General features: G+C 56.5%; 1 protein-coding gene across 12 annotated transcripts in view; it reads left to right on the forward strand.

The window, feature by feature from the left end:
* The window catches only part of NFASC (neurofascin), a 181,722-nt gene that overhangs the window by 138,108 nt on the left and 24,301 nt on the right, over positions 1-19,313 (forward strand). For 5 of the 12 annotated variants that reach the window (XM_030302726.1, XM_032591774.1, XM_032591772.1 and 2 more), the window contains 11 exons: positions 1,066-1,190; positions 2,114-2,158; positions 3,364-3,465; positions 3,771-3,968; positions 4,785-4,855; positions 6,165-6,387; positions 8,373-8,488; positions 10,138-10,342; positions 11,499-11,621; positions 12,638-12,811; positions 14,965-14,979. In XM_030302726.1, the coding sequence (XP_030158586.1) occupies positions 1,066-1,190; positions 2,114-2,158; positions 3,364-3,465; positions 3,771-3,968; positions 4,785-4,855; positions 6,165-6,387; positions 8,373-8,488; positions 10,138-10,342; positions 11,499-11,621; positions 12,638-12,811; positions 14,965-14,979 (1,397 nt within the window). The remainder of the gene's footprint in view (positions 1-1,065; positions 1,191-2,113; positions 2,159-3,363; positions 3,466-3,770; positions 3,969-4,784; positions 4,856-6,164; positions 6,388-8,372; positions 8,489-10,137; positions 10,343-11,498; positions 11,622-12,637; positions 12,812-14,964; positions 14,980-19,313) is intronic. The other 7 variants (XM_032591777.1, XM_032591778.1, XM_032591781.1 and 4 more) reach the window with 5 other exon arrangements.

The raw sequence follows: 19,313 nt of genomic DNA on the forward strand, positions 1-19,313 counted from the left end.
TCCCTCTCCTCCTTTTCCCACTCCTTTCTCTCTTCCCTCCTCTCTTCCACTCTCTCCTCCCCCCTTTTCCTCCTCCCTATGCTCTCCTCCTCCCTGCAAGTCTCGGCAAGGCTGGTGGCAACGTCCTCAGACCTGCTTGCAGTGCCCCTGTTCTCCAGCAGAGGGCAGGGCAAGCCCGAGTCGCCGGCCACCAGAGTGCCGGTGGGGCATCCGAGCCCATAGGCAACTTGGACTCTTACCAGACCATCCCAGCCTCCCGCGTCCAGATTTAAGTGATGTAGGGGGAGGGGAAGCATTGAAAGTGTCTAAAAGTCCCCACGGGGTCTCTAATGTGCAGTCCATGTTGGGAATGGCTGGTCCAAGCCTTCCTCCACGGGGCTCTTTGTTGTACCCTCTAACATCCCCAGGGGTGTTTGTGCAGAGCCCTGAGGTCGCGCATGGGGAACAGCGGTTTCCACGATCATCTCGCTTCTCCAGGGGTGTACCCTGCAGACAGGCGCAGGCATCCGTGCACTCAGTGGATACTCAGAGCTCCACCAGCCCGCCCTGCTCCGTGGTGCCCACCTCCCTCAGCAGGAGAGAGCTCAGAGGAGCCCAGGGCGCCTGGCCTGAGCCTGGGTGCGAGACTGGCCTGGGCTGAAGTGAGAGCCAGAAGTAGGGGAAGAGGAGGGATACCAGCCCCGCCTGTTGCGGCGTGGACCTAACTGTGTCCTAATTTGGGAGGGGAGTGCAGCACAGGAAAGACACAGACGTTATGGCCACTGGGGCATTCGAGCGCAAGGAACGTGGGTCAGGGCTTCCGCTTCACCCACTTCCCCTTCCCCCTCCGTCAGGCACCTAAGGGCGCCAGGTGACAGTGAGGACCGTGCCTCTCTCGCAGCATTGAGAGGGGGGCCTCCTGTCGCCTGGGAGGAGCTGTGGCTGCCCAGGCCGGCCTGTGATGCTCCCCTCTCTGACTTGCCACCCCCCGCTCCAGGGAGAAAGCAGACAGTGCCCGGGACTCCCCCCAGCCCCCACTGTCTGCCCGCTCGCCCTCCTCCCGACCCCTCCCTGGTGCCCTTGCAGGATGAAGAAGGAGGACGACTCCCTGACCATCTTTGGTGTGGCTGAGCGAGACCAGGGGAGTTACACGTGCGTTGCCAGCACTGAGCTGGACCAAGACTTGGCCAAGGCCTACCTTACTGTGCTAGGTAACTGCCACCACTCACACGCACTCTGACCTCCCCCCGCCACCCCTTCCCGAGGCCAGAGAAGCTGTGGGCCTTGGACGGCTCCCAGGGCCCTGCCTGTGGTCAGCGGGCTGGTCAGGCACGGTGGTCTCCCGCCATTTGATCTGAGGGTTAGGAAGCTGCTCCTTTCAGAACGTGCTGGGCTGGACACCGTACCTCCTGAGTGGAACCATTAACTCGCCCAAATCCTCAGCTGAAGGGTTCCTGAGCGAGAGAGGGAAGGTAGACAGGGGGTTCTTCTCGTGATCATTTTTACCAACTTCACAGCTGCCTCTCTACCGCTACGCCAGTGAAAACAGTCCATCGTCGAAGCGAGACTGAATTTTGACTTTATTCTGGGAACACCCTCTGCCAGCCTCCCTCCCCCTCCCACCTCTGGTTTCTTGAGGGGATTTCACAAGATGCGGTGCACTTAGAAAAATGATTCCATCACGTCCTGCCCTGTGTCCGGGCCAGACTGTAAATACTAGGCCATCCTAACCCCAGAGGAAGGTAGCCTTTCCCATCCAGGGAGGCACATCCCCTGGTGTCGCCTCATCACCTCTGTCCTCTTTCTGGGCGTCCCTTTGCCCCTGCTGTTGGTCCACCCTGTCTCTTCTGCGGTGGTGGTACACAGCTGCCGGGGACGGTGGTTCTAGGCACACGGTGGCACTGGGATGGGAACGAGACGAGTCCCCCTGCCCCCACGCCAGCCGTGGAGGAAACAAGACGACCTCTATAAGACATGGGGGGGGGGTGTCTCCGTGGAAGGGCAGGTGAAGCTGTGCCTTGAACACCTCAGCCCGGGGCAGCTGTTCAAGCCTCGGCCGCCTATTCCCATCCTTCTGGAACACCTGTAACCCTGGATAACCTGCTAACCTGGATAACCCGTCTTACCTTTGCAGCTGATCAGGCCACTCCAACTAACCGTTTGGCTGCCCTGCCCAAAGGTAATTCGTACTAATCACGGGACCCTCGCCAGAACCTTCTCTAGGTAGCGGGGAGGGTGGAGCCCGAGGAGGAAGGTGCTACAGGACAGGCTGTGCGGTGCGTAGGCAAGTGGGTAACGCTCCCCACTCCCCAGGGTCCCGCCCGCACCTCCCAGCCCCGCCGCAGCCCTACTCCGGGCTTCCCACGCTTTTCGCAGGTGAGGCTGCCGTTCCACCCCATCCCCTACTTGCGGCCACGCTCACCGCTTCCTGGCGGTGGCCCGTTCTGTCCCCACAGCTTTGGCCGCAGAAGCGTGTAGGCTGCTGTCGGGAAGGCCCACCCGCTTCAAGTTCTCCGTAGGCCCATCTCGTTCGCGGCCTCTCCACATCGGCTGCTATGTACCTATTCACACTCTGCATTTACACATGTGCACACAAACACGAACGTGGGCTCGGGTGACTCACCTTCCGGATCCTCCCAGCAACCAGCCAAAATCTAGAAATAACTGGGTCGAGGAGCCAGGGTGGGGAAACGGCATGCGTACCACACCGGTCAGGGGTGAGGTAGCTTTACCCCCCGGGCCAGGATGGCCCTCACACCCACTGAGGAAATCCGGTGAGACTGGAGCCCCCAAAGGTGCCTCCCCCACCCCTGTTTGGATGTTTGCGGGGCGCTTCTGTCCTGCTGTCCACCACTGAAACTTCTAGACTAAGTCCCTGTCTCCTCCCTGGCCCGGTCCTCTGCCTTTGTCCCTCCCCTGCGCCTAACTGGTCTGCCTCACTCAGCACTCCAGACACCCTCCCAGACCCCTGCCCCCTCAAAGCCTTGGCAGAGTAGAAGGTAATTATCCAGAGAAAAGGAGACAAAACCCCACACTTCCTCACCAGCTTTCCTAAGGGTCACAAGCATGGGTCTCGTGAAAAGGGCAGCATTTTCCAAACACTTGCACCCAAGAGTATCCGCAGAAATGGGATAGGTCGGTCCCAGTTCTCTCTGTGCCCTACATCCTTTGATGCTTTTGGGGTGGGGGTGGAATTTGGAGTCTCCTCTTTGTTCTACCTCGGCCCCCTGAGGGAATGGGGCAGGCCAGGGTTGATTCCTGCTGGCGGTGACCACAGCCCATCAGGGACCCGTCATAGGACAGTGTCCAGGGCTGGGGCCCGCACAAGGACGGGACGCCTCTAACTGGGGAGTCCTGCGTGCTGTGTTCTTCCTCTACTGCCAGGACGGCCGGACCGACCCCGGGACCTGGAGCTCACCGACCTGGCCGAGAGGAGCGTGAGGCTGACGTGGATCCCAGGGGACGATAACAACAGCCCCATCACAGGTCAGCCAGGGGCCCCGCGCTCCGATCCAAAAGCGAGGGAGGGATGGCAGCCTGGTCTCTGGTAGCAGCCGGAGGCTTTGACCGGGTCTCTGGTCCTGCTTCTGTCCCACTTGACACGTGCCCTGGGCTGTTCCCAGAGCACACGGAGGCCTCGGTTCCCCTTTCGCTGTCTTGGGAGGACTCTGCGCGTGCCTTTGCCCACCCAAGGGAGATGATAAAGACTAGCGGAAACCACGAGGGAGTACGTGGCAGAAGAACTCTGCTAGCTCAGCTCCCAAACAGCGCCGTCTTCCTTGCCCCCTCAGACTACGTCGTCCAGTTCGAAGAGGACCAGTTCCAGCCGGGGGTCTGGCATGACCATTCCAAGTTCCCGGGCAGCGTCAACTCCGCCGTCCTCCAGCTGTCCCCATACGTCAACTACCAGTTCCGGGTCATTGCCATCAACGAGGTGGGCAGCAGCCACCCCAGCCTCCCCTCCGAGCGCTACCGAACCAGCGGGGCGCGTGAGTACCCGAGGGCAGACGGACCAGGCGCTGAAACCAGGTGCCCTGAGGTCAAACGGAGTTCCCCCAGTTTCTGGCCGCAGGAACGAACGTGGGCGGGTTATTTGACGTCTCCGAGGTTCGACCTCTTCATCGGGGGAATAGCGGCACCTCCTCCCTCACGGGGCTTTCGTTTGAAAATGCGGTTTGGGTACTTCCCATGATGCCTGGCATCTAGTGAGCACACAGCAAATGTTGGCTGTGATGTCTTATTATTACTAACATCCTTAATAATTCTTGGTGATCTGCCTTAAAGGGAAGTGCAAGGGCAGAGATTTGCAGTAGAAATACGTAATCCGGTCTTATGTCAGATTTCTTTTCCTATCCCACTTGGGGTCGTGTTTAGATTTCTGAAAACACACCAGCTCGTTGAGCATGGGGCTGCTCCCCCAAAATGTTAAATGCCGGGGATAAACCAGTCTGGTATTAAACTTAGTAGATAATCCACGAAGGGGATAATCCACATTGAGTTAGCTGTCTGGACCATCCAAAGTATGGAAAGCCTTATGATAAATGCCGTCTGGCGAGGGATTAAAATTCAAAAGAAATTAGCGCTGCTTGTAGGGGCAGGGGGTTAAGTCTTAGCTAGGAAGGCACGTCATACACATGAGAAAACAGCGGAGCGAGTTCAGTTGCCTGTGGGATAGAGCGTGGAGAGATGCTGAGAAAAGACAGAACACAGAAGGGACGGGTCGGGTGGGAGGGAGAGAGTTTGGTGGCTCACTGTGCTCTGGTGAAGCGAATTGGACTTGAACTTTGCATCCATTTGGGTTCCAGCCCCTGAGTCCAATCCTGCCGACGTGAAGGGAGAAGGGACCAGAAAGAACAACATGGAGATCACGTGGACGGTAAGGGTCCCTCCCAGTCCCCCGTCTTGATGGGCCTGCTCTCTTGGCCTTGAGCACCTGGAAGCCCTTGCTCTCGACACCCCTGAGAACCCAAGGCCACTCTCTGCACCGGACATCCAGAAAGCAAACAGGAGCACATCTAAAAGCAAGATTTAAGACAGGAGGAAGGAGCAGGGGTGACCAAGGAACATAGACAGCTCGTCTGGCAAAATCAGAGACAGTACCAGCAGACATAAAATGGACTACTCTCTAGGAGAAGGAGGGGTTTAGGTTGGATTCTAGAAAAGATTTAGCCTAAACGTGTATACCTAGCTTTGGCGTGCTCTGGGGCCCTCCCACTGGAGCTGGTTGGGGGTAGAAGGAAGACCAGTACCCGAGGTTCTTTCAGTGCAGGCTTCCTTTTGGTCCAGGAATGAACTAGATGAAATAAAAGCTTCCCTCCAGGCCAGGGTTGAAAAAAATCCCATCTTCATTTTGGCTCACCGACTATATTTTCCAAACCAAAATTGGGATACGTGGTCTCCAAATGACTTTTGCTGCAAACCACTTCCAAGTCTGCGAGGTGCACGTTCAGCCATTGAAATATTAACATTTCTGTGCTGCCACCATGAGTAACAGAAGCAGGGAGATACAGTGTTGGGGATGATGGCCATCCCCATCGTTCTGAGGGCTCGGCCTCACAGCAGCCCTGGCAGCTGGGCTGAGCCCAGATTCAAGACACTGGGCTCATCTTCAGGACCTTGCAAGGACTGGCTCTTGGTCTACAGCTCTGTAGTGTGGGCTCCCAGGGGACCGATTCCTAGACCATGCCCTCAGGGAACAGAGAAGAGTGTTGCACCCACCGTTAGCTGCTGGGAACGACAGGATAGTCACACATGGATTTGGTAGAACCCAAGTCAGTTCTGGAATTTTGAGTTCAGTGGCAGCAGGCATGCTGTGGCTAAACCACAACTCATCCCTCTCTGACTTTAGAGAGTATCATGTTGTTTCCTTGTTTTGTTCTTACCGATCCGTCACAGGAGAGTCCTGTTGAAACTACAACGTTGGCTCCCTGTGCACATGCAGATGCGGGTGGCTCTGGGAGTCAGAGTGACTAGGTCTTGGGCAAAGCCTGTCACAGAAAATCTACATGCAGCTGAATTCATAGGGCTCTGGCTTTCGGGGACTCAGTGTGGGGGTGGCACACCCTCCCAGGGCTGCGAGGGAGCCAGTGCTGTGCAGATGGGGGCAGCGTGCCTGGTACAGAAGGAGAGCGCAGGCTGTGGGCGGGTCTGGGCTCCACCCTCACCTTCAATTTCTCCCCGCTCAGCCCATGAATGCCACCTCTGCCTTTGGCCCCAATCTGCGCTACATCGTCAAGTGGCGGCGGAGAGAAACCCGAGAGACGTGGAACAACGTCACAGTGTGGGGCTCCCGCTACGTGGTGGGGCAGACGCCTGTCTACGTACCCTATGAGATCCGGGTCCAGGCTGAAAATGACTTTGGGAAGGGCCCTGAGCCAGACACTGTCATCGGCTACTCCGGGGAAGATTGTGAGTACCCTCCCTCATCCGCTAGCAAGGACCCTCCCAGCCTGGCTGCGCAAGGCCAGCCTCACAGACCAGGAACCTCAGGGTGGGTCATAGGGCCTTCCGAGAACATCCTGGGAGGACCTTCGGTTCCCCGGAAAGAGAAATCCCCTATGTTGGGCAACAGGCCCCTTGTAAATGTCAGGAGCAGAAATGTCATCACACAAATGCTAGTTAGAATTCTTGAACATCATCACGTGGTCCAATGCTCCCATTTTATGGATGTGAACCCTGAGGCCTTGCGAGGCAACAACCTTGCCATCATTACACAATAGCAGATGTCAAGCTGGAAAATAGAAGCCAGGCCTTCGAATCTACCTTACTGCCAAGACTTGCTAGTGCCAAGACTTTGGGACTCTCCCTCCCAAAGAGCCATCATTAGACTCCTCCGCAGGAAGCAGGGCCCCAGGCCAGACTCCTTCTTGGCTCCCCAGGGGAGACCTCAAGAAATGCAGACGGTCTCCAGAGGCTTAGTCTGGAATGATCCAGACCAGCCACCTGCTGGCATCCCCAGTGTTACTCTTAACCTTCGGAATTGGCTTACAAAGACAAGTTCTTTGGAGGCTAGCCTCAGTGAACCAACAAGTTTCTGGGCATGTACGTGGAAGTATATGCCCGGCGTTTAAGACAGCAGTGGCCTCCTTGTCCACAGCACGTCAATTCAGTAGGCTGCTGAGCAAAGCAGGGGGGTTGGTGGCGCCCCTCCCAGTCAGGGCGATCCATGCCCTCGTGGGTCTGCGTCTGATCCCAGAAAAGATCACGTAGGTGGACGGGGTGACCAGAAGGAAGGAAAGAGGAGAGTCCTGGGGAGTTGCAAGGGCCAATACTGGGGTCAAGAGTCGAGCCAGCGTTGTGTGTCGCAGTCAGATGGAAAGAAGTGAGGGTTGGGCCCCGGGCCCCACTTTCCTGGACCCACTTGGGAATGAGTGGAGGGTATCAGCAGGCTCTCTGTCCATCCTGCTCCTCGTCTTTGTGGTGGCAGACACTTCCAGACAGGACACTGGCAGGAACTACTGGCTGGTGAGTATGGACTAAGCAGTGTCTAGTCGTGAACTTCATGGACCTGCCCACAGTTTCCATTGCACCTGCCCACCCCCGAGGGCTGTGCTCTGCTGGAGGAGGTGCGGGGGGCAGGGGGGGGGCAGAACAGCTTTGGCAGCAAAGTGCAGAAAATGGAGGCAAGAATCAGTCATGAGGGAGGGGTGGGTCTTCTTCTTCAGGTAGTCAAGGGTCAGAATCCCGTCCTGAACTAGGTTAGGGCATCTTCGTCTATGGGTGATGTCTCCTGCAGGGTCCTGGTAGGAAACAAATGCCACTCAAAGGGGACTGTCTCTAATGTGAGGACAGGGTTCAGGAACCACGCTGCCCGCTGGGCTAGCAACAGCGGAACCCCAGTATAACACTCTGAGCCTTGAAGGGTCAGGGGACAGGTGAGTCCCCACAACCAGGACGGCCCTTGGATAGAAAAGTACACCACCTTCAACCTGGGCCCCGCAGAGAGGCAGGCAGGGGACTAGGTACCCACCTTCCCTCTCCTCCTGCCCTGGGGTCTCCTATTGAGCTCTCCTATTGAACAAACCCTTTCAGAAGCCTGGGAACAAGGGGACCAGCTGACACGGTCCGGAGGGGGTAGCCTGCTGGGACACAGAGCAGGGTGGGGAAGGGTAGCACATGGGATGAAGGGGCAAATGGGGGCTCCCAGCATCTGAGAGTAGCAAATAATTGCCTTCGAAACATGTAAGCAGATCCCTCCCACCAAGATGGCCACCCTTTTGCCCTGGCCTTTCCCCCACTCCCGCAAGTGCAGTCATAGCCCCTGCCCTCATGGAGTACCCAGTGTCTAGAGTGGGGTGGAGGCACAGGCCGGCAGAGAACAAGTCCGAGGGGACCGTGGAGTCCAGGGGCCAGCCCCGCTTGTATAACCAGTTCTCTGTCCCAACACATTGCAGATCCCAGGGCTGCGCCCACTGACGTTAAAATCCGAGTCCTGAACAGCACAGCCATCAGCCTTCAGTGGAACCGCGTCTATCCCGACACGGTGCAGGGCCAACTCAGAGAGTACCGAGTGAGGAAACCCGCTCTCAGCCCCGCCTAACCACCCAGCTTGCTAACCAGGGCAAGGGGGTAGCAGACGCGGGCCATGAGATCCTTGGAAGGGGTCCTAGGGATAGTTTTTAGATCCAGAGTTGATTCACGAAGATGATGTCTAGTGTTAGCGGTTCAAAAATACACCCGGGAAAAAATTACCAGGTGTGGCCTGCAAGAAATGTGCTGACGGTTCTGCTCGGCAGAAAATCACGGGAAGGGTGGTGGGTCGGGGTTGGCCCTGCGTAGCACGTCACGCTTCTCGTACATGTGTGAGCAGGCACACATGTATCTTAGGAGCAGTGTTGAGGCACCCCTGAGCTACACTCCTCCCCTCTCCGAATGGCCCCCGCTGGGCTGCTTGCCTCACCCAGTCTGCTTTCATGGAACCCCAGCTAACAGGGAGAGCCACCAAAGACCTTCCCTGTTGTCTCAGCCAACTCGGGATTATCCAGCGTATGGATTATGAAGGCCCTCGGCTTCTCCTGGTCTCCCTGCCTGTGAGCAATTTCTGCTCACTGGTCTCTCCTCTTAGAAAGGGTAGGCCGAGGTGCGGAAACGGGAGAGAAGACCCAGGCTCTGCCAGGCTCTCCCTTACTTTATTTAAAAGTTGCCCGGGAAGTGAAGGAGGCTGTAGGCATGGGACAGTTCACGTTCTGTGACTTAGAGGTCATTGAGAGTTGGCTGATGGACAACTGGGGGCAGAATGGAGAGAACCAGTCTCTTTTGCGGACATGAATTTGGTAGGTAGGGGAAAGAGGCAAGAGGATATATACACTTGAATGAGCTCTTCCCCAGCATTTGACTTGCACTCTTTACCTACTTGCCTGGAGGCTTTCTTGGCTAAGCTCCCATTGGGCCCCCTTCTTAAGTGTGGATTTCCTCCTTCCTTTGCCATTGGAGGCCCAGGTGACGCTGGTGTGGCAGCCTGACCTGGGCCTTCTTACCTACTGCTAACTGTTCCTTGTGTCCCAAACTCTCTCGACTCTACTTATAACACTTACCACCTTCTGAAGGCCATCCCGTCCAAGCTCTTAACAGCCTGGCATCCCCTGACTTGGACATGTGTCTATCCCATTCTAAAGGTCTTCAAACAATATTAAAAGAAAACGTTTGACTTCAAAGGATTAAATCAGCTCTCGTATTCAGACTTCTGGGGGTAACCTGTTACTTCTCAACTTCTTCCTGCCAATCTAAACCATACTAATCCAACTCAAGGTGATGTGGTCTTTGAGCACAGAAGAGAGCTTTCCATGCCGGGACCCTGGGCTCATATTTGTGGTTCCGGCATGGACTCCCTGAGCAACTTGTTCCCAGCTTGGAAATAAGTCTCATGATGGACCATCGCCATCAGTAACTTTGGCCAACCTGCCTAACCCAGAGAGGCGATGTGGCTCGGAAAACGATTGAACCCGAAACACCCATTTCTTGTTTCGCATCAACTCTTACTCGCTAGTGGCTGATGAACAGGGCTTCTAAGGCCGCTCCCCCAGCCGTAGGGGGACTGATGAGGGCATTCGGGATTCGGAGCCCGTGGCAAGCAAAGGGAAGACCGGTCACTACCATCGGCACTAACAACTAACCCGCTCCACCTGACCGTCCCCTCACCGGCCTGCCTCTGTCCCGAAGGCCTACTACTGGAGGGAGAGCAGCTTGTTGAAGAACCTGTGGGTGTCTCAGAAGAGGCAGCAAGCCAGCTTCCCCGGTGACCGCCCCCGTGGCGTGGTGTCCCGCCTCTTCCCCTACAGTAACTACAAGCTGGAGATGGTTGTGGTCAATGGGAGAGGCGATGGGCCTCGCAGTGAAACCAAGGAGTTCACCACCCCGGAAGGAGGTAGGTGTGACCCACAGCTCTTCGGGGTGGGGCAGGACCAGGGTAGCACGTCCAGGCGGGCCTGGAGCAGCCCCCAAGTGACTTGGCCGGACATTACAAGGCGACCTCTGCACGACCCCGAGAAGCTGATGTCCCGCGAGCCGAGCGGCTCCTGCCATTCCCACAGCACGCCAGCACCTCCAGGGTGGCCTGCCCTGACAGGACATCGTGGCTCAAGAGAAGACCTGTGCTGTCTGCTGACCGCATTCCAGGCAGGCTGGTAGACTGACCCCCGCAAAGGTGCTGGGGGAGCCTGGGCTACCCCCGCCTCCAGAGGCCGAAGCACGGTCACCCTGACCGCCGGAAGCACCCAGGACCTTCAGAGCTCTCTCGGCACTGTAAATCCAGAAGCTTCCATCGGGATAGCTGGTCTGCGTGCAGAGTGGCCCCGCAGGGGGCGCCCTGATGCTGATTCACGGTCCGCCTGCTCCTGGGAGGCAGATGCCTGCGAAGCTTATCGGCTGGGCATTTGCTTTGCCCTCTTCCATTTCTCCCCCTCCCTTTGAACTGCTTTCCCCCCATTTTTCTTCTCTTCCTCCTTCTTCGTTCTTCTCTCTTGTTTTCTTTATTCCTATCTGTCCCAGCCCCTCATTTTCTCTTCATCTTCGGCCTCTCCCCGTCCCTCCCGCTCCTGGTGCCCTGCCCGTGGATCCCATCTTGGGTTTCTTTCTCCTCACCCCTGCACCCCGCATTCCCGGCTCGGAGCCTGGCTGCTGCTGGCACCCAGCGGTGAGCATCCTTGTCTGAAGCCTAGGAACCACAGCCTCTGTGCCAAACAGCTGTGGTTGGTCCCCTGCCAGCTGGAAGGTATCTTTGCAGGAGCAGAGCCTAACGTGTGCCGGATCCACAGTAGTTGCTAAAGGAAAACTCGACTGACTTCTTCCCCGTTTAAACCGAGTCTGAGCCATGCTTGTCCTAAACTGGGGGAAGCAGCATCCTGGATGGGGCGGTGGGCTTTGGCCCCCTTGTGGTTCCGATGGGTTCCGGCGTGACAGTTATCCCGCCTGGGGGTTGCCCAGAGGTCAACACCTTCATGCTTGTGCTTTGTTTTTGTGTGCTTCCTCATCCTGCCTCCCCCCTCCCCCTCATCTCCCCTGCCCTCTCCTCCTTCCCCAAGTACCCAGTGCCCCCAGGCGTTTCCGAGTCCGGCAGCCCAACCTGGAGACAATCAACCTGGAATGGGATCACCCAGAACACCCCAATGGGATCCTGATCGGATATACTCTCAAATATGTGGCCTGTACGTTCCGCCCTTTTTTTCTCTTAATCTGGGAATCGGAAACCCCATTCTCACCAACTCACGAAGGAATCGCGGCAGGAAGCCTATGGGTGCAAAGGGCACTGCAGAGGGATAGAGGCACCTGGGAGAAGTTCCCCCATGGGATTAGGAGAGGCAGGCGAGACCGAGGGAGCTCCTGGTCTAATGAGGGGTGCAAGTCGGCCCCTCAGGGATCTTAGGGTCTCCAACACCCAGCAGTAAGTCTAGGAGAGACAGTTTTGACCTCCTCCGATGGGGCAGACTACACGCAAGGGAATCCACACGACCCTTGGGGACACCAAACAAGGTGTCATTTATGTTAAGGCAGCTGTATATAGAGCGACTCTGTCAAGAGCCCGAGTAGGGAAGACCTGACCTTAAGAGCTCAGTGTCACCATGCAAGGACAGGGGTGTCATTACATTTGAAAAGCTGTAAGCCTTCTAAAGTAGGTGATGTTGTACCGCATTGGGAAGCTCAGAGGGCCAGGTGTGGTGCGGTTGACAATTTTAGTAGCCAACTGTGTGCTTCTGTGCGGTTCTGAATCGATCTCTGGACCTGACCGTCCCCCTTTGAGGTATAGTGAATAGGCCTTTTACAGAGGAGGCATTAATGATCAAAAGCTCTAGTGGTTGTGCCCTAGTTCTGTTTGAAAGGAAGAAAGGAACTCAAGTTTTGTCCTTGTTGAAAAGGCCTGGGGATTATAAACTAAATCTTTCAGCATCAGCCACATAACTTTGCAGTGAGCTGGAGATAATGAGATCAGTGAAAAAGCATTAACCCTGGTGTGTCATCGGAGGGAGAGACGGAGGGGTCTCGCCCAGCGCTCTGCCCTTAAACCCAAATCCCCTACCCCCCGGGTCATTAAGGTTTCGGGGCAGGTCCCACATGTGCCCTCTCCAGCAGAGTCGGGAAGGCTTTCTCCTCCCAGCTACAGATTGTACAACCCACCACGGTCAATGTTGCTGAAGTTCAATTCCACTTACCTATCTCTCCCCAGTTAATGGAACCAAATTAGGAAAGCAGATAGTGGAAAACTTCTCTCCCAATCAGACCAAGTTCACGATGCAAAGAGCAGACCCCGTGTCGCGCTACCGCTTTACCCTCAGTGCCAGGACACAGGTGGGCTCTGGGGAAGCAGCCACAGAGGAGTCACCAGCACCCCCGAACGAAGGTAGGTGCATTACGGCGGCCTTGGGGATGAAAGGTCCCAGCTAATTCAGATGCCTAGAGAAACACCCTGACCTGACGGCCTCCTGGGATGGAAAGAAAACAGGGCAGCGGGTCCTCCAGCCCCCAGTAGGATACAAGAGAGCCCGTCTCATATACTGAGAGGTAGGTGCTGGCGAGGTATCTGGAAAACTCACATCTTTTTAGATGGTTGCAGTCAGACCTGATCCCAACTCTGTCTTGATTTTCTCAGCTACTTAACATCTATCACCTTGCCTTCTCTGGGGGAATAAGGAAGAGGGCCTGCTTGCAGCCTGAGCCGAGTGAGTTGTCAGGTCGTGGGGAGGGGGTGGGGGGCGTTGGGAGACAGCCACTGGCCAAGCCAGCTTCTTGAGGAGCTCTCAGCTCCTGGCTCCTGGCGTCTTCCAGCGGCAGAGTGCGCCTGCCTAAGACGTCCACTAGAGGGGGCTCCAGGCCCACCTGTGCCCGTGCCGGCTCCCGGAACCTCAGGGATGCTAAGGCTGCAGAAACCTTGATGTGGCAGACCCTCTCCAGAAGGAGGGGACCCCCTGCCTCTCCAGAGGCACAGCGGGGTATTCAACAGCCATTTCCTGAGCACACGAGGTGTGAGACACTGTGCCAAAAACTACCGCCTAGGAGGGGAGACAGCCACAAGGATACCTGATTGCTGTTCAACGTGAGAAATGTTACGTTCAGATGAGGAAAGTCGGTGGCTGTGCAGAGGAGGGGTGAGTCCTGCAAGGCAACACTTCACAGGAGAGGCAGTGAAGCAGACAACAGGTTACCCTGTCTAGTGCTTACCCCAGCAGGCTGAGGTCCGACGGCCTGCCCCTGGCCCAGATGGGACCTCCTGAGTACCCTCCTCCCACCCCAGCAGAGCCTCTGCTTCCGTCGCTGGCCCAGGCCTGCTGCCTTGCCCTGGGCCCTCACTTTAGCTTCCCAGCAGCCCTGCATTCCTCCCCAGCCCCGCCCCCAGGGCCAGCAGGCCAGTGCTGAGGCAGGCAGGAGAGGGGACAGACAAGCTGGAGAAAGGCTGACAATCCTTCCTGTGTCCCTCTGTGGTCTTGTAAACCAGGAGTGAGCCACCCTATAAGTCCCCCTCCTCGTGTGCTCGTCAAACCCTCTGGGCACTCAGGCAGTTTACTCGGGCTGGGGGACTTTGGGCAAGTGGCTGATGTAGTCTTCTTCGCAAAGGCCTGGCCAGACGGGAGAGTGCACTTTCCTGATTGCTTAATTCTATAACGAGAGACATAAAGAGAGCCTCTTGTAACCTCCCCGTTTCCAGCCCAATGCAGAGCATCAGATAAACAAAGCCCCATTGTCCAGCCCTAGCGACCACCACAGGATAAGTTCTGCAGCCCCAGGGGACAAGAGGACAAAGAGAGACTTTCTTCTCAATTTAGGGATTTGCAGTAAATTCAGGAATTCCTTTTAGGGCTCTCAATCCACAGTCGGGTTTCTTATTTCATAAAATACAGCTGTTGGGAAAAAACTAGGATAGCAGACCCTCAGGACAGGAGCCGGGCCTGAGGGCCACAATCTGTGACGGTTCCCCGGCCTTCCAAGGCTGAGACGGTGTGGGGGAGGGTTCACAAAATAGGCTCGCCCCTCCTCCATCCACCCCAACACTATACACCATCATCCCCCAAAGATCTACAGGAACCATCCTTTCTACGGGGGTTGGTGGCCTGCTATGCCACCTACACCTTATGCCCTCAATTCTTGGCATCGTGGAAGGGCCACCCAGCCTGCCTCATAAAGATCAGCCGAGCCAGGGAAGGATGCACCCTGGAGGAAAGAGCAGGGAACAAACCACTCTAGACTGTCCCTGCGGCCACCTCCTAGATGATAGTCTTGGCGTGGAGGTGGAATCAGAGTGTATTAGAAAGGTCTCCCAGATCCCGGTGGAAAATTTCTGTAGGAACATACCAGGCCCCAGGGAAGTTGAACATGAGCCCTGGACACCAGTTGGCATCCTCGGGGCAGTAGCCAGCACCTGGCCACACTGTCTGGGTCAGGTTTGAGCCAGACGCTCCTCTGCTTGCTTGTCCCGTGGTTTCACCTGTGCTCTGTTTTGTCTTCCCTCTCTCATCCTTTCTCCCTCTCTCTGGCCATCTTGGGCGCTGTGTTCTGAAGCTACTCCAACCGCAGGTACCGTACCAGCAGCAGAGGTAATGGGCATGGCATGGGACGGTGCAGGCGGAGCCCAGCCCAGCCAGGGTGGAGAAGGAGGGAGAGGCTCGGGATGAAGGCATGCTCCACGCTCACCCTTTCAGTGGTTGGGAAGCCAGACCGGCAAGGAGGATGTGTGTGGGGGAGGGGTCGGAGGAGGTCAAACACCCCCTCTTCCCTTCACTTACTCGTGGCCTTCTGAGATGGCTCAGGAAGGGCCCCCCACACACACACACACAGGCTCCAGACCCAGTCTCTGCACCTGCAGGTCTCTTAGAAGCTGAGTGATTACTTCCCCTGACCCGCCTGGGCCCTCCCCTAGGCTTGACATCTCAGAACGCAGAGAGAGGGTCCACAGCCCTTGGGTGGCCAGCTGTGCCCCTCGAAGGAATGCTGCACCATGAATGAGAGCAGCTGGCCCCAGTCTGCTGGTCAGGCTGCCATCCCCTGAAAGGGTGACCTACGGGTGAGCACGCTGTGCATGCCGACCACGCATGCTGCATGGGGGCCCGGCACCAGCCCTGCCATCTACCATGGGTTCTGGTCAGCGACGACAAGTGAGCTTGTCCTTGGATAGGGCCAGGTGCTCCAGGACCTGGCGTCTTAGCGGGCACCACGGGCTGATTGTTTCCTCGCCCCTTAGAAACCCAGCTTCTCAGATTCTTCAGCATTAAGAACAGCCTCCACTCTCAGGGTCCGGGAGGTAAAGGCACAGCAGAAGGGAGGAGTGGGCAGGCAGGTCCCGGCTTAGGAAATGACCTGCTAACCACATGGCTCCTCTCAAGCCCTCATGTTGTGGGTTCGAGGACACCAGGGGGCGCGTCACCACCACAGAAGGCCTGTCCTCAAGCTGGAGAAGCTAGGCAGGGGACCCCAGGGTTCCTTCCCCCCCCCGCCCTCCTCAGAAGCTGAGGACAAGGCTCACCCTGGCAGAGCAAAGGCTGTGGGGCAGGGGTCACTAGAGCCTCCTTAGGCTCTTAAGGGGAGGATGGAGAAGCAGGTGAGGAATCTGAGGGTTGGCTTATGGAGGGTTACCTAGTTTGCTTGCCTCCCACCCTTGACTCATTTATCCCCCACCCCCGTTTTAGGTTGATTCTATTTCTGTTGCACAGCCGCTTCCTTCCGTTTGTTTGTTTTGCCAGACCTGTGGGTGGTGTGCCGCCATCATCCCTCCCTCCCCCAGGCCCCTCCTCCCCCCTCCCCATCGTCAGCCAAGCTGGTGGGTCCCAGGGCCTCCGCACAGGGTCAGAACTCCTCCTCTGGAATGGGAAGTCGAGAGAGGTCCTGGGCCGAGGGACCGTGGAGAAGGCCATCCTTGTACTCTGGGCATTGTCCTGACTTTCTGACTCAAGTTTGCACACGGGTCTCTTCTGGAACTATTCTAGCAGGTGCTCAGGGTGGCCTAGCAGGCTTAGCAAACATAGAAAGGGAGACTCGGGGCACCAAGAGAATTAGCTTGAAGCTCGTTGGTCAGAGCTCCCAGCCGCCCCCACCCCCACCCCTGCACCACCACCATCTGGCACCCTGGGACCCAAGGCAGACGGGTCTGGTAGCGTGGGGTCTGTCTTGCTCAGTGAGCACCGTGCCAGTCTGGACTGCCCCTCTCACGAGTGGCCCCTGCAAGGGACAGCGATCGTTCCAAACCCCCTACCTTCCGCTTCCCGTTTAGAAAAGATCCAGGCCCACCGTGGCATGCACAATGAGCTCAGGGGCTCTGTCCCTCTGTCAAATGTGTTTCCTGGACGCCGGCTTCCACATGACATGCTGGTAGAGGCACATTGCGCTTCTCTGTAAATGAGATGTGCTGATGGCACCAGCTGTTCTCAGCTTTAAATTCATAAGAACCTTCTGCACAATCTGCAGGTGCCAAGCGATGGAGCCCAGGTTCCACATTTTTGACACGGGCCTGTTATCCAGCCCACTGCTCCCTTCCCTCTCATCTTCCCCAAACCTGGGTGGTTGGGTTTTTTTTGTTTGTTTTTTTTTTTTTACCCCAGACTGATCTGTTCATACCTTACCCCGTGAAAATAACCCCTCTCGTGCACCTGTGCCTGTGGTCTCTAAGGATTGCTGCCCATCTGCCCTGGCCATCTGTGATTTGGCCAGGGCAGTCCACGCGCCATGTGGACATGTTTGGACTGAACCCTCCACCTTGGAATGTCTGGAAACTGCTGTCCTCGTCTGTGACTCAGAGCTGCAAATGTTTGGTGGGCAGCCCCATGGCAGGTTCTGGGGTCAAGGCTGGTGCTCTCTACCGATCACTGACGGACATAGTGCACAGAATTATGGTTCTCCAGCCCATAATTCCTGCTGTAACTAGAGATGCCCTCTTAGCCCAGCAGCATACCTGTCCAGCCTGTGGGCCACTCTGTCTCTAAGCCCCTGATCCCCTTCTGTCCTCTACCCGAACCCCACCCCAGGGGACGAAATCCTCTAGATCCCCTTTGACCTGAGCGCTGGACGGTTTCCCCGTGAAAACCTGCCTTCCCCTCGCGCCTGTAGGAGCCTCCAACAACTCACTCACCTGACCCAGAGCCTTTCCTTTTCGCCTCTGCCCTCCCTGTCTGTCTGGCCCTGTCCGGCCATGGGACAATAGATGCAGCTAATGAGTGGGCCAGAGAGAACACTGATTTGCCAGCTGTGACCTCAGCCAGCTGGGGCTGCCTCCTCCATGGTGACTCCAATGACGGGCACCCTCTGGGAGGGCGCCTGGGAGGCCACTCCTTGCCTCTTGTCCCCCTCTCCCTAATACCCCAGGGCTGCTGCCGCTGAGCTGAAGGAAAAGCATTTAGGTCAGTAATGCTTCGTCAGTAACGCTTCCTTCTGGTCACGCTTGGTGGAAGGAGCCATTGGAGGACAGGGACAAGACAGTGCAGCATCCTCAAAGTCATTTCCTGTTCTTGTCTCTGACCAGCAGGGCCCTCACCTAGCCTCTCTTAGCGTCTCTGTCTCTAAAGCTCTCGGAGGACGGCCCCGGGAGGTGCGTGCGAGCCTAGCTGTGGGCCTGTGGGATGTAGTGTGTGTGTCTCCACTTCACAAGAACTAAGGGGCACATGAGTGTGTACAGCTTTGGGGGGAAATGACATTGATTCAGGGGGCCCCGGAAATGCAACACCACTGCCCAGGTCTGCGCTACACAGAGTGGGATAAGTTTAACTCAAAAGGAGCGTCTTCCCAAAGTTTTTTGATGATGCCTTTTAAGTGGTCATAGAAAAGGGAGGCCCTGCGAACACTGTATTTGCCAGAAATTATTAGAAAATACCCTGTTGAGGAGGAAGCAGATCAGAGAAAGACCTGCCCCGATGGGCAAGATAGCCTCTCAGGTTTCCTTCCTGCAGCACAGAGCAGCAGGAAAAGTCCATGTGTGTCCACGGCACAGGACCTGCAAGGGGCCAGCTCTGGGAGAGAGCTGACCCTGGCCTTGTGGATCTCTCAGGCTTTTCCATGTGTCTGTCTGTAGGTCTTGGTGAGTGTGATAGGTGAATTCCCTCATGCTGAGTTTTTATAGCACTGACCTTTCTAGGCCTGGGGCCACCTTGGACCTGCTTCAACAGTGGGGAGGGAGAATGGTCCCCACCCCACACCTTCCTGATGTCTGAGTCGGGAGGTATAGGGAATATAGCACTGCCTGCTTTGACCCTGCCCAGGAATCTTTGGAATGCATGGGACATACTTGGCCACCCAATGTGACTTCTGCTGTCAGCAGCCTCAGGGTCCGGCACTGCCTCTGATCTTGCAAATAGGGAAGCAGTTGGGATCCCAGAACAGCCCCTCCTTCTCTATGGGGACTTGTAATATTGGACACCCAGGGGAATGAAAGGGCTTTTGTTGGTCAGACTCTTGTTGGAAAGGCCTAGGGTGTCTTCATTCTCCCCTGAGAAAAGCTCCCTGTCACTTGTCTCTCTGGCTCCCTCCCTGCCCTGGCCCCACCCCGGGCAGTGAGCTTATTTTCTTCCTAAACTTCTAGAGATTTAGAGATAGGGCTGGGATGTCGCTATTCCTCTGGAGTTACAAGTGTCTTATATCTTAACATCCCTGCGTTCTGCCCCATAAAGTCGACCCTGATCAGATTACAAGAGATGGCAAGAGGAGACGGGGCTCTGTCTCTGATTTGCCCCCATCATTCTCACACCTCGGCTTTGGCAATATTGGAACGAGAGGGTCACAGGACAGCCCTTTGGTAGCTGCCATGATCCTCCTGTAGAAGGAAAGCAAGCCTATGGAAGCGATGTCACATAGACCTAGTCCCCTGGGGCTGACCAACGTTGAGGGTAGCTTCGGATGGGAGACGAAGGTGTGAGAGTGAGCAGAGA

The sequence above is a fragment of the Lynx canadensis genome, chromosome F1 (assembly GCF_007474595.2).
Source record: "Lynx canadensis isolate LIC74 chromosome F1, mLynCan4.pri.v2, whole genome shotgun sequence".
Taxonomy (NCBI): domain Eukaryota; kingdom Metazoa; phylum Chordata; class Mammalia; order Carnivora; family Felidae; genus Lynx; species Lynx canadensis.